The 15,597-nt window shown below is 41.4% G+C and overlaps 1 protein-coding gene across 1 annotated transcript in view; it reads left to right on the forward strand.

Moving 5' to 3' along the window:
• The first annotated feature begins 1,005 nt into the window (after positions 1-1,005).
• LOC146870342 (chemokine-like protein TAFA-2) overlaps positions 1,006-15,597 on the forward strand; it is a 141,043-nt gene continuing 126,451 nt past the window's right edge. Inside the window, exons 1-2 of the mRNA XM_085642841.1 lie at positions 1,006-1,126; positions 14,442-14,591. Of these exons, the coding sequence (XP_085498967.1) occupies positions 1,006-1,126; positions 14,442-14,591 (271 nt within the window). The remainder of the gene's footprint in view (positions 1,127-14,441; positions 14,592-15,597) is intronic.

The raw sequence follows: 15,597 nt of genomic DNA on the forward strand, positions 1-15,597 counted from the left end.
CATATCACCAAGTGCCACTTCATAAAGACAGTAAAAAACTCACAACGTTCATTACACCGTTCGGATGTTACAGATTCACACGTGTCCCATTTGGTCTAGCCTCTGCGGCCGCAATGTTCCAAAGGCTCATGCATAACATGTTTGATGGAATCCCAGACATCTTAATTTTTCAAGATGATATTCTGGTCATGGGAATAACAAAAACGGAGCATGACAAAAAGGTGAGGCAGGTTCTTGAAATTTTAAATGAAAAAGGATTAACTGCTGAATATCGTAAATGCAAATTTGGAAGCAACACGGTCAACTACCTGGGACATCAAATTACAGGGGATGGTATAAGCCCAAAAAAAGAGTTGATGGATGCCATCAAGGACTCACCGGTCCCCACCAACAAGGATGAACTAAGATCATTCTTGGGAATGGTGGAGTTCTATGCGAGGTTTATAAGAAACTTCTCACACAAAACATATGAATTGAGGCAACTCCTCAAATTGAAGAATAAATTTGTGTGGACTGATGACTGCGACAGGATTGTCAGGAATATAAAAAAAGATATGTGCTCCGCTCTACCTCTAAAAGGTTTTGACACATCACTTAGGAGCTTTGTGACAACAGATGCGACCAACAAAGGTTTAGGTGCAGTGCTCTCACAAAAAGACTCCATGGGTGTGGAATACACTATAGCTTTTGCATCACGCTCTCTCACTCCTTCAGAAGAGAACTTTTTGGTAATTGAGCGTGAAGCCCTAGCTTGTGTGTGGGCATTGGAACATTTCAGGCATTTTGTTTGAGGCCGAAAGTTACCTTATGCACAGACCACAAACCGTTTCAAAAGTTTTCACCACCAAGGGTTCCTATACAGCATCTCCGAGACTAGCCAGACTTTCTGTATGCCTTTTTGACTTCATGTATGACATTGAGTATGTTCCAGGAATCAAAAACGTTGTTGCAAATTTCCTAAGTAGAATGCCCGTATGTCATCCTAACTGCGATACATGTTCCGATATGGAAGAGAATGCTGTCGCAGCTGTTTTGGAACAGGACAGTGGCATATCTAAGGATGAATGGTTCATGGAGCAAAAAAATGACAGCACCATAATGCAAGTCATACAAATTCTGAAAGAAGGTTGGTGCACAAATAATAAACTTAATGAACAACTCAAAGCCTTTTGGGAGGTTAAAAATGAATTGTCGTATGAGGATGGTTTCCTCCTCAGAAGTGGAAAATTCGTGCCTCCCCTCAATATCAGATGTAAACTCTTAAAACTGTGTCACGAAGGGCATTTAGGCATAATCAAAACCAAGAAGAGAGTAAAAAACATGTACTGATGGCCAGGAGTCAATCTGGAAATTGAACGCACAGTGTGAGAGTGTGCTCTTTGTATGACATCAGACAAAGCACAAGTAACTTTCAGAGCACCTCTCCAACCATTATCCAGCCCAAGCATGCCTTGGGAAAGGATTGGAATAGACATTATGGGTCCAATATCTGAAGGACAAGAAAAATGGTATGTTTTTGTTATAATCGATCATTTTTCAAAGTGGCCAGAAGTAAAATTCACTAATAACCCGGAGGCATTGAACATTGTAAAGTTTATGGATAACGTTTTCTGTCGTGAAGGTTTACCAAAACAAATCATAAATGATAATGGTACTCAATTTACATCTGACATTTTCAAAAACTATATTTTGAAAAACAATATTGACCACAAGACCACATCTGTCTACCACCCAGCAGGTAATGGGGCTGTTGAGAGATTCAACAGGGTTATTAAAGGCATAATACAGATTGCCAATAGCAACGGTCTACAGTGGAGACGTGAAACACTCAAGACTGTTTGGGCTTATAGAATCACTCCATGTGAGACAATGGGTCACAGCCCTTTTGAACTAATGCGTGGTAGGACACCGTTGTCTAAAGACAATGTGGGTTGGATCAAAGCAGCCAGGAGAGTTGATTGGTCATCCAAATAGGTTCGAGAAAAGCCTTTGAAGTCACAAGCTAAAGTAAAAGAATACTATGACAAAACGCATGGAAACAAACCTGTGGTTCTTAAGGAGGGTGAGTATGTCAAGGCGAAGAAGAGCGGTCATATCGCAAAAGGTCAAGATAAGTACACCCCTCCATTGCGAGTCCGTGAGGTGTATTGCAATTCTGCTCTTCTTAGCGATGGAAGGGTGTGGCACTTTTCAAATCTGTCAGCTTTTAGACACCCTTGGGATGACTCTGATACCTACACATCTAAAGAACCAGCCAGCGGTTCCGGGCAGGAACCTATGGACAAATCACTGCGCAAGCCGGCATATGATTGTGACTTTGAGTGCGATATACCAATGGGTCCTACTTCCAGTGCAAACCAGGGTGAGGGTGTTGGAGGGAGGATTCATTACGGGTCAAGGAAGCTAGGGGCGGTACTCAGAGCCCCGGGAGCCACCACAGAACTGAGCAGGAGAGTGAGTCAGGGACAAAAGGGGCACCTTAATTTGAACCGGGGTGCCTAGGAATGCTTGCTCTAAAATTGAAGAAAATAGACATGTGAGACATGGAATTGGAGGCAGAATACAATGGCAGTTTAATGAGAAGATGCAACTTCAAAGAAACTGCAAGACAAAGGCATAAAATACAGAATACAGAATTCAGATAATCACATGGAGCTCATCATGATACCCTCTGTATCTGCACTATTGTACTGTCAGAGAAAGAGAACGCATCTATAAGTGTAATTGAAGAAACAGGTTACACCAAGGAGAAATGTTTCAGAGTATAAGAACTCTGTTACCTAGGAACTCTCACGTTTACTCTAGAGCAAGCATTCCTGCAATTACAATGAATACATTATGTAAATACAAAAAAGGAGAAACAAATAAAGAGAACAATGATTAAACATGACAAGACATTTCATATGGGTAAAATACAACATAATGCTAAGCAGACGCAAGAGCTTCTTTTGCTCTTGGGGAAAACTCTACGCAGTCCGTAACCCACATACAGACAGCGAGGTAGTCCGCTTGATGTTTGTGAGTGCTCCCTATTTATACTGTTTTTTGGGGTTCTTTGCACGCAACTTCTACCTACGTAAGTTACCCAAATAGCTTCGTCTGCAGTATTTACCAGACATGTCGTCATTTACCCACTTAATGCTGACAATGAACTAGGTGAAAAGGTCAGTGTCTCAGGCCAATCGCTTGTCGGAAATTTCGCAGAGCAAGCAGAAACTATAAGCAGACATTGTACGCGACTCAGAAAATATAAACAGATATTGTGCGCGAATTGAATATGGACACATATAAATCTCCTCAGTTCTCCTAACTTGACACTCTGCGGTTGCCACTTCCCTTAAAAGCGGGACCCCTGCTCAGGAAACAAGTGCCATGCCAGGATGCAGCTTACTGTATGTCGAAGTCTCAAGGGGATGCTGAACTTTGATTCCGAGCACAGGGCACGGTAGGGTGGGGGCTACTAGTTTGGAGCGGGAAACCTCGCAGAAAGAGGAACTGAATATGAGTTGGGTCAGACCTGCCATAAGCCTGCAATACACTAAAACGGCAGAGCTATGGTCAATGTAACAAAGGCCTATATTTCGAACAGAAGGGCCTACACAGCAGTATCATGCTGGCTAAGTGGGAGGGATGTCCCAGGGTGACTATATAGCAACACGGGACCCACTGGTCAATAGGCCAGGGGCCCCCTATGATACAAAACCTACCCTCTCTCATTCCCCCCTCTTGTTCATAATATGAACAAACTCCTGACAGCATACCAATCAGGTCTTTGAGGTATTTGGTAATGGTAGACGCATTTAGGGTGGTCCTATTGTTACTTCCACAACTTCTATAAGTGCTAAGATATTCACATTCCCTGTTCTATGCTTGTTCTCCCTTTGCTAATTATGCAGTTCTCAGGAGGTGCAACTGCTACGTACTCGGTATGTCTACAGAAGAGGATATTGCACATTAGGACAAACAGGTATGACATTGTAACACATGCTCTGCCAACCGTCCCCTTGTCCCGTCTTAATTAATGGCAATTCATTCAATGTGGTACAAAAGTCATTATAATAGCAACAATGGGGGGTCAATGCTGCTAGTAGCATCCATGATAATTTTCTCTAATTGTTCTGAAAGGCTTGAGCAAGTCTTGAGGCATTGTTCCAATCGTTGGTACGTGTGGCTAGTGTGACTAGTTGGACGAATGTCTTATCTTCTGCTGCGTCTGTACTATGTTCCAAAAAAGGTCTGCTGCATAATAATGTAGATCCTCAGAGATGATAGCTTTAATCAGATAAAGTAACCGTTGGTGCCTGTCTTCAAGTAATTTGAGAGGTTTGCAAGCACTTCTTATTACTAGGCACATTCGATATGAAGAAACAAAGTGAAGAAAAGGTAAAGATGGCTCGTTGTCACATCTTGTAGACTGAGGGGTTGGGGCGTCGATGTTTCCAGACGTATCCTAGGGGCCCGCTTACACACTCGTCCTTTCTCCTCTGTGTAGCACGTGCAGCCCTTCAGGATGAACTTGGGATACCATTCCCACTCGGTAGTTTCTGTGGAACACATGTAGTATCTGTGTGGCTCCTTGCCCCTTGCACAACCCCTCAATCACATGTGAGATGAACGCCGGTTCTCGAAAGCACGGTATGAACTCTTTCAGGAGGCATTTGGCAATAGTTTGTGCACTGCTGTTCTTGAATTGGCAGGCCTTAGTCCATTTGCTGATCATGCACACAATGACCAACACGTACTTGTAGTTTCAGTAGGAGATATGTTGATGAAGTCCATTTCATGTGGGGAAATTAAGTGTCCTGAGGCAGTGGAAATACAGCTTTAGGAAAACAGTCTGGTCCTCCTATCACATCGTACAAGTGTTGAACCATGAAAAAAAGACAGGCCATGGGGGCAAGCATTATGGTTGGTAAACATCCCTTTCCATTTGGGCCTATTCATATCCCTTTTCTGTTTGCATACATCCTCCCCTGTTCTCTTCTTCCTCTCCTTCCACCCTATTTAGTGTCATAGGCTATTCTTTCTTGAACATCTGCCTCAATAAATTCTTTACCAATTGATACACAGTCCTTGGGGGAGGTGTGTGCAACACATTCTACAATTGGAACTGGAAGCAACAGGCCTTGCAATAGTTGAGTTATTAATGGTGCACACTGCATGTGTTGTCCAGCAGAGAAGAAGAGCAGAACCCAAAAATGATATTGGCATCCCTATACAAGACCTTACAACGAAATTCACTATCTTAAGAGCAAAAGAGGAATCAAAACACTGTACCACAGCTTGACCCAACAGAAAACACAGATGAAAATCTCTGTCACAGTAACACCTTTAGTAATCAAAACCCTCCTAGTTGTCAAGTTGTGCCCAGGGATGTGTAATTCCTATAGCCCCACGCCCAGGACATATCCGTTTGAGGTCAAGGGCAACAAGTCTTCATGCATATTTTGTTTCTGGGGACAAGTAGGCTCAACCCTCTACAGCACAATCCCTTTACAATCCCTTTGGCTGTCAGTTTACAGTACCACACTATGGATCTGGGAAAGGCACAGTCTGCGAAAAAGACAATATATGTGTCCATGTGCTAATGCTGAATGTTCATTGATGCATAGGCTTCATTATCAGGGTGAGCGCTCCCAGTAACTGTTGTAAGCTCAGACTGCACTACTGACAGTCGTTAGAGTATGAAAATGTGTACACACTTCTATGTATGACTATGAGACTATGTATACTGCTCTCAGAATGCTCTTCAATTAGATGCAAATATTTGCAGAAGCTTGAAAGCAAGACTGGTAATTCTTTGCTTCACAAAAAAGAATGCAAAACAATTAGCTAAATTACTGGAATAAGGTAGGTACCATTTCTTTGCAACATAAAAATAAACAAGCATTGGTAAAGCCAATGAAATTGTTGTTCAGCCTTTTGGCTTTGTCAATGCACAACTTGTCTTGGTAATATTTTCATGAAACCTCATTGGTGTGGGTGTTGCTGGGCCCTCATCTTTATAACAAACATTGGCAAAAGCAGAAACTGTTTTGGCCTAAAAAATCACACATTGCACAGTAGTTCCTGGCACTGGATAAAACAACTGTGTGTGAATGTGCTCCTTGTGAAAGAACAGAATTAAGTCACTCACAGTGAAGCTAGCCAAGAGAGGGAGGGAGAGACAACATTTTACTAAACATGAAAGGTCATTGTTAACGCCAGACCTACTTAGGGGCAAAATCATGAAATAAAGTGCACCCATGTCCTTGAATTAATTGCAGATATACACCTGTTGTAAATTCATAAGACTACAGAAACCTATTGTCAAACACCCCGAAACATCGCACCTATATATTAAAACACACATCAAATCTGCACACATTGTTTCCTTGAAACATTATAATACGAAGCACATAATTACAAATGATCAATACCTAAACATAATATAAACACAACATTACTACTTTTCTTTACTCCTATCCTCTGTGTCCCTGGCAAATGTACTGCATCTGAGAATGCATTATAGCACATTCACCTTACACGGTAATCTATTCTTCCCATATTCTTGTGAAGATGGCGATGTTCCTGTTGTGGCTGAACACCTGTCCTCTTCTTCTTTGGACTCAAGGTTGATGGGGCGGATCCTTCTCCTTCTGCCTAAATACCTGAGTAGAAAGAAACTTCGCAGCGGGTGTTAATTTATACAAAAACATGCTTCTTACATAATTTCAATGCCACTTTGATACCCAATTGATGTGACCTATACATATATTAATTGATCAGGGAGAAGTATATGGGGCGTTCAGTTGTTGTCAGAATATTGTAATATTCGTTAGTGAAAACAGAGTGATCCATGGGCAATAAACTATTTTTGCTTTCTCTCAATTCTCAATTCATTACCCTTAAACAGTCTGTTCAGGCATTGCTGAAAGTTGTTGCTGCTTTTATATCATAATGGACACATGGTCTAGCTGTCATCCAAACGTGTGGGAAAATGTGGTAGGCCTGAGCCTGTGGAATGATAAATTTTCCTATTTGTATTATATTTCGAACCAGACACGAGGTGATGAAAATAATAACATTGAGTCCATGTAAGCAAACATCCCGAAGACGGAAAATCCAATATACTCTTCTTGTAGACGCAGGGAGGAATCTAGTGATAATAACCTCTAGTCATTCATTAACTAAGAAAGCGAAAGAAGAACCCAAACAGAAAATAGAAACTCTCAAGAAAGATAAAAACTTGTAGTGGTTGAACTGCTAAATATATGCAACCATCTCTAAAATCTGCAACTTTAATTTCAGAAAGCCTCTCTAAACTCACACCTCTTATTCTGACAATATTGCAATACTGAGCATTGCTTACTCTATGCATACAGTCTTTTAACATTGAGATCTACTTTATATCTGCACATATTAATTATTCTTTTGTATTTTCCTAGTACTGGAGCATCCTACGAATCTCTGGTTGTCTCATATTTTGAAGGCTGCACACAGCTGTGCATATCCGAAAACTTATTCCTCACTTCCTCTCACCCATCTGTATATAAACACATACATATTCCTTCACTGAACTGCTCCACGTGAAACCTGAAAACACTATTTTCAATCTCGGCTTCACCCGTTACCAAATTGTGTGATTCTAGGCAACTCTTCCTCTTCACTTCCACAAACAAATATATTTCTACACATACATTTTCCTTTCTACAAAATCCTATGTACACTTCCAAACACAGGAAGCACCTTTCCTGCCTGGCTCAACGCCCAGAATCTGTAGTCAGCCAGTACTGCTACTTCTGAAGGCAGCCTCAAAAATCTGTTAACCCTTCAACACCATGTAACATCCAGACACGTGTTGTCTTTAATTGTACGTAAAATATAGCTTATTTTAAAATAATATGGCTTTTTTTGTAAAGCGCACGTTTACTCAGAATAGTTTTGTGGCGCAAAATAGCAAACCTTTACTGTTCCCCTAACTCCACGGTACTAATTTTATCCAACTTGGAAAGATGAAAGGCTGAGGAGATCTGGCAGCACTTGACGTGTGCTCATGAAGTCAAACCATGGGTATGTCTAGCATGCATTCCACTCCATCATTTTATCTCTAAAGTGTCACTAACTTTCTTGGCCATGAGACACAATTTCAGGATTTTTCCCTATTAACTAATCCCAACTGTGTGCTCTTTGTGGCAGCACTTACTGGATCTGCCCTAGCATGATGGGCTACTGCTTGTGCCTGCTTCACTTGCTGCTGAATTTGGAACGCAGGTAGGAGTAAATTATTCTGTACTTGGTTGCTCAGTACTACAGCACTCAGTGCAACCGTCAGTGTGAATTATAACTGGCCATCCAAATAGAGAGATATTAATATGCATTTGAAACTGAAAGTATCTCCTTTTCTGCCAGGAAACTATATTACTTATATTGATGGCTTTTTGTCAGTCTTTTCAATATGGCGGTCCATGACCCATAAATATCATAAGTAACAGCTCCATTTTACCTGGTATCACAACTTCTATCATTGTGCTCTGGGTGGTAAGGGACGGCAGTCCTTAACCTCATCTTATTATGTCATTCTTCCTTTTGTGTGATTGGTCTATCATTTGACACTGGGCCAAGTCTAGGGTGTAAAGCAACCAGAAAATGCAAAAAGGTGCTGTGCGTTGTGGCGAAAAGTGCATGCAAAAACCTTTCTCCCTTTCCTACTACCACTTTACTGAATATTCAAGTGGAAGGAACCTGTACTATGGGTGCAAACACACCAGAAAGGTGAGATGAGAAGCCTGAGGTGTCACTGTCAGAGAACAGAATGTACTTAATGTAGAGTGTTATGAGTTAAAATAGTGGAGCCCATTTAAAACTGTGCACAGAAAGACGTAATTTAAGAGTCGTGAAGGCAGCTACTTGGAAGCTAGACACAGTATTCACTGGTAGCACCGCGCACCAGTTGCGTGGTCTCTAATTGAACCTGTCTCAGTTAAAGTGGGTGTGCTTGGCACGTACCCAGATGTTCCTGCTTATCACTTCTTGCCGTAGTGCACAAGAGACGTACACCTACATATAACATCTCCTGTGGTACCACTGTAAGAGAAAGAGATGAGGAGGGCCCATAGGCAAAATAAGAGAAAGTATTTCTCTTCTAAAAACAAAGGTCTTACGTTGAAGTGCCACCTTTATTTATCAAATCATTAACCCAGCAGAGAATATATTCATCAGTTTGTTAACTCCTGAAAGGCTATTCAAAACTACAATTGTAATTCACCAAAAATAGTAACACAAAAATAGATGTTTATGACGCTCAATTATCCAGAAGACACACCCTTAAATGAGAAAAGTAATCGTGCAAGGATTTAAAATTTCAAAATACATTTAGATGCAATGAAAGGGTGAAATGTCATGGTCCTGGGGCACTGCACCAAGGCAGTTTAACTTGAGGGGGTGCTTCTGCAAAAATATGCCAAAATAGACGTGTAAACGACAGGGAAGAATAGCTGTCTTATCTGTATGAAAGAAGAACCCCTTTGTTTAAGGAAAATTCAATATATAGCCTGGAAGTCTTAACAAAGTCTTGGCATTTAAAGACACATATCTGAAGCGAAGAACGAACTCATATAGTGCAAATACTTACAAAATGCAACATACACTTTACTGCAATGCCAGGAATGCACATGTTAAGTTAGGAGGGACAACCATTAGTGCTTTGCAATAATGTTTCAGAATAAGGGCTATGCAGAGGAGAGAGAAAAAGACCATTCCATAGCACAATAAGAAATCAGAGCTTCAGCCAAAGATGCTCAAATAGAGGGCTGAAGGAGACCACACAGGCGTCAGTGACCCAAGGGGTCACTGCAGCAGGGTAGTCCGTTGAATGGATTAAGGAGCAGATCTTTATACTCTTTTAATGACGCACAGTTGACTACAAAAGGACAACATTATCAGGTGCCTCTGACCTATAGGACATGAAGTATTTGTGGTCACTTCTGGGAAAAAGGCCTATAAACCAGGTAAGCGAGGGGAGAGACGCTAAATTGCAAACCGAGAGAAGGCGACAGACATCATATCTATTCAAGTACACCGCACGTAGCTGACAAAGGAGAAGAACAGAGGACACCCATTACAAATATGGAGAGAGAAGTCAAAAAGGCGTTGGCTAGTGCCAGGCCTAAGGTAGAAAACCACAATGCAACGTGAGGAAGGAAGAAAAGTAGCTCCGCTTTTGGAAACTCGCAGTTGAAAAAAAAGACACTGTTAGACGTTCAAACAATACAATCTACACCACATAAGTGATTAAAATTCAGAACAAATTTGAGCTGCCAGATGCAGTCCCATAAACAAATATTTGTGGCACAAAGTAAGACGCCAGACACAACCTCCTGTTGCCGAGGACATGCATAAAAATATAAATGTGAGGAAATAGTTAAACAATTCGAGATATATTGTTGTGCACTACGTGGTCAGTCATATGAAAATGACCTGTGCTAATTAAATGTGGTGCTGAGCCACATGGATCAGACAGGGGCTAGGAAAATGATATACTATTTATTCACAAAAAAATGCAACAGCTCTAATACATAAAAACAGTTACAATCCTAGTTATTATTGGTCTTACTAAATACACGAAAGGTCGGTGCGCCAGGATTGTGTACCGCTATTATTCTGTCATCTAGTATGTGCAGAACTACCCCAACTGACTCTTGTTCACTATAGCTCATCTGTATCTCTTAGTACTATATATATATATATATATATTCTGCTCTCCTTATGTGTCAATAGTTAGGGAGGAGGCAGGGTGGTCAAGTATAAGCTTGTCCCCTAATGCCTCTTTGATTGTTAAATAAAATGCCTCTTTAATCTCCCGTTTATCTGGGCCGTTATAAACTCCTTCTGGTGAGAAGTCAGATCACTTCAGTTATCAGTGGCAGATCAATGCATGTGGGAGCACAAAAAGCATTTACATTCCTCCCTAGTTATTGAATCTCACTAATAAACCAATCTTCTGCATTTGGCAGTGATCTTCTGTTACAATGGTAACCCTACCTAGCAGGTCTTATCCTAATAAAACGATACAGACCAGTCAACATCAATTTAACATAACCATCATGTTCTTATATATTCAATATTCATCTGCATATCATAAAACATATCATCAAAAATACAAATAACAAAATAACTGTGCACGTAAATAATATGGCCTTACTAAAAGCAGCTTCTGTGTCAGCCAGTGACCCTTACTGCAGTGCCCATATAAGCACCAACCACAATAAAGTGCAATTGCTTCACTTTAATGAGCCTCTGTATGCATTATCAGACGGTAACCTGAAGTCATGCAGTCATGAAATTCTACATGTGTTTCACGAAAGAAGTAAGTCAGGCACGTTCAGAGTGTCTATTCTCAGACAATGACTGCATACCTTGCCCTCTGAAGGACAAAAATAGAACACGTGCTTCCTATTTACAAATGGCGCACGCACAAAAGGGAAACTGTCACAGAACTACCAAAAACTCATAACATCCAATAAACCAACCCGGGGAACCTCATAAAATCCTCATAATCCAGGCGATATCCGTTATCCAGTAGCTAAGTGGACCGACAATATCCAACCTCTTTCCTACCTTGTATTGATGTAGGAGAGCCTCCACTGTATCCACACAGCACTCGGTGGAGCACTTTTTTATTGCTGAAAGAATACGATAGTAAATCGTATCTCTCCTTCTCTTCTACCAGGCCGACCCGTAGCCCCCTGGTAAAGAGGCGCTCTCTGTTTCACTATATACAGAGAGACCCAACAGCAAGCTATACCAAAAAGAATAGCATTGAAAAGACTGCAGACATAAACAGCCTCTCCTTATCCCTTATTCTTTTTACTTTTTTATTGTCTTTCTTCTATGCCTGTTTTCCTACAAAACTCATAACAATGTAAAAATGTAAAATGTAAAAATGTAATAATAAAAAAAGAGCTAAATAAGCCCGTGAAAGGCGCAAGACGCAGCCTTCTCCTCCGGGCACTCAAGGCAAAAACAATAGCACATACATCTATATATAACATAAAGGAAACAATAAACCAACAACTTCCTGACCGTACTGTCCAGCTCAGAATTCCATGTCGCACACACAAGCCTCCCCAGTTAAAAATGTCCTTAGCGAGACCAACCAGACAGGAGACAGGAAAGAACTGAGAGCGCCGAGAAAAACACAGAAGCCTCACAAGCGCTCCTTTCATAAACCGTCACCAAAGCGTCACCTCACGTCAGGTAGCCTAATACTCACCCGAGTGCTTGTACTCAAAGGCGTCGGCCAGAAAGGAGTCACGAGTGCTCAGTCTGTGTCCCCACGAACCCAGCCGTTACTGCCCCCGTCTGCAGGCACTGCTAATCCGAGTCACGGCACCAAAATGTTGGAGGGAGGATTCATTACGGGTCAAGGAAGCTAGGGGCGGTACTCAGAGCCCCGGGAGCCACCACAGAACTGAGCAGGAGAGTGAGTCAGGGACAAAAGGCGCACCTTAATTTGAACCGGGGTGCCTAGGAATGCTTGCTCTAAAATTGAAGAAAATAGACATGTGAGACATGGAATTGGAGGCAGAATACAATGGCAGTTTAATGAGAAGATGCAACTTCAAAGAAACTGCAAGACAAAGGCATAAAATACAGAATACAGAATTCAGATAATCACATGGAGCTCATCATGATACCCTCTGTATCTGCACTATTGTACTGTCAGAGAAAGAGAACGCATCTATAAGTGTAATTGAAGAAACAGGTTACACCAAGGAGAAATGTTTCAGAGTATAAGAACTCTGTTACCTAGGAACTCTCACGTTTACTCTAGAGCAAGCATTCCTGCAATTACAATGAATACATTATGTAAATACAAAAAAGGAGAAACAAATAAAGAGAACAATGATTAAACATGACAAGACATTTCATATGGGTAAAATACAACATAATGCTAAGCAGACGCAAGAGCTTCTTTTGCTCTTGGGGAAAACTCTACGCAGTCCGTAACCCACATACAGACAGCGAGGTAGTCCGCTTGATGTTTGTGAGTGCTCCCTATTTATACTGTTTTTTGGGGTTCTTTGCACGCAACTTCTACCTACGTAAGTTACCCAAATAGCTTCGTCTGCAGTATTTACCAGACATGTCGTCATTTACCCACTTAATGCTGACAATGAACTAGGTGAAAAGGTCAGTGTCTCAGGCCAATCGCTTGTCGTAAATTTCGCAGAGCAAGCAGAAACTATAAGCAGACATTGTACGCGACTCAGAAAATATAAACAGATATTGTGCGCGAATTGAATATGGACACATATAAATCTCCTCAGTTCTCCTAACTTGACACTCTGCGGTTGCCACTTCCCTTAAAAGCGGGACCCCTGCTCAGGAAACAAGTGCCATGCCAGGATGCAGCTTACTGTATGTCGAAGTCTCAAGGGGATGCTGAACTTTGATTCCGAGCACAGGGCACGGTAGGGTGGGGGCTACTAGTTTGGAGCGGGAAACCTCGCAGAAAGAGGAACTGAATATGAGTTGGGTCAGACCTGCCATAAGCCTGCAATACACTAAAACGGCAGAGCTATGGTCAATGTAACAAAGGCCTATATTTCGAACAGAAGGGCCTACACAGCAGTATCATGCTGGCTAAGTGGGAGGGATGTCCCAGGGTGACTATATAGCAACACGGGACCCACTGGTCAATAGGCCAGGGGCCCCCTATGATACAAAACCTACCCTCTCTCAAGGGTGCTCCTTCTGGACAAGTTGAGGGGCCCATTCCCCGGGCTAAGGAAGACAGAACCAGACGCAGGTTGCCTGTGCCACCGGTTTTGGACAATGATGTACCGGTAGCGACTAGCAGAGCTGGGAGACTGCTTGGTCCGCGAGTCAAATTAAGAGATTATATTTGTGAGTGAACACTTGTGCCCTTTTTTCCCTTTCCCCCCATCTCCTTTGTTTCCCTAGGGGGAAGGATGTGTTGTGTTCCTATGTTGTGTCCCTGCGCGGACACCGTAGCATTGCTCTATGTTTGTCCCAGCTGATACGCCTTATCAGCTGTGATGTCATCAGCTGCCACCTGTCAAGTGACAGTTGACAGCTGATCACGAAATCCATCGGATGTTATTTCTACTCCGCCTCCGGAGTTTGTGTTGGCGCATACCTACAATAAAGAATAACTTTACCAACTTCATCGAGTTGCGTACTTAACAATAGCTTAACCTTGTTCAAACAATTGTCTTTATTCAATGCTCCATTCAGTCTCCAAGCAGTTCAATGTAAAACTTTGTGATTTTATGTCTGCTACGTGTGATACCTAAATATAAAATACAAATTAAAGTTAAAACATTGAAATCTCTTTTCTTTTAGTGTCATTGATTTAATGAGAAAATAAAAAAAGTTCAGCATAAATCCGTCATCCATGAGATGCCTTACACGTGCTTGTTTATATGCCATTTCAGTTCAAGTAGAGCCGGGCACATGCGAGGTCATCGCTGCCCACAGATGCTGCAACAAAAATAAAATAGAAGAAAGATCACAAACAGTAAAATGCTCCTGTTTTCCTGGACAAGTAGCGGGAACAACGCGAGCAGCTCCATCATGCGTGGATGGTAAGTCAACATTTACTTGTTCACTGTGCTGATGACGTTTCATCTCTATGGTGCCTATCCCGATTCCATTTAAAATATAAAACAATGTTGATGTGTCACTGCTGTAAGATTTAAGGAATTTTCTTTCTGTAGTTTTCAGAAAGATCAAGAAGTATTACCATCACTTGATTATGAGTGGCAGGGGTAGGTGATATTTATCGCACCTGACAAAATCAGTTATGGCACCTATTCTAAGTTTTTGCAGAATAACATCCAGATGTTGGTGTTTACCACATCAACATTCCTATGTAATATTCCCATGTCCCAGTAAATGCTGTACACTTTTAACATCTTAAATTCCGGCAGGTTGGATCTGCCAAAATTTGACGAAGGGTTACTACTTTCTTGGACTCAGTCATTGCCAGGTGTGGTTAACTCTACATATCTTGGAATTCTGACCCCATGCACAAAGAGGGATTTATGTACAGGTTGGACAACTCCAGTCCACACTTACCCAAGGCTATAATGGAAAGTACAAAACATAATAGTATACAAATCATCTAATTCTACCTTCCACTCAATTTCAGTATCAGTTGTTTAGAAACTGTCAGCTCACAATAGAAGAACTTCTTAAAATCTCTAGCATGTATTAAATTGGTCTAAATAGTGTGTGTGTTTACATTTTATCTTTAACTATTTCGGACTGACTTGAGTGAAATGCCTTAACACTTACAGCTGTACATTGTTAATGATGTTTAACTACAACTGTTTCTTGTCAAATACCAAACGTCATACTCATAATTTTGCAGACATGGGCCCAGTACCACAGGGAGTAATCTGTCTATGATCAAACTAGGTCATATGTGGAGGAGAGAGAATAATACATTTGATCTTGCATATCCTTAGTTGGCGACTAGACTAGCCATCTTCCCACTTATGCAACACTCTTGTCATCTAGAACTATAACTGTCCTTTCAGAAGGAAAGGGTACACATAAGGTGCACAGTCTGGTCTCTTTCAAATCTAG

The sequence above is a fragment of the Triturus cristatus genome, chromosome 1_1 (genome assembly GCF_964204655.1).
Source record: "Triturus cristatus chromosome 1_1, aTriCri1.1, whole genome shotgun sequence".
NCBI classification, from domain to species: domain Eukaryota; kingdom Metazoa; phylum Chordata; class Amphibia; order Caudata; family Salamandridae; genus Triturus; species Triturus cristatus.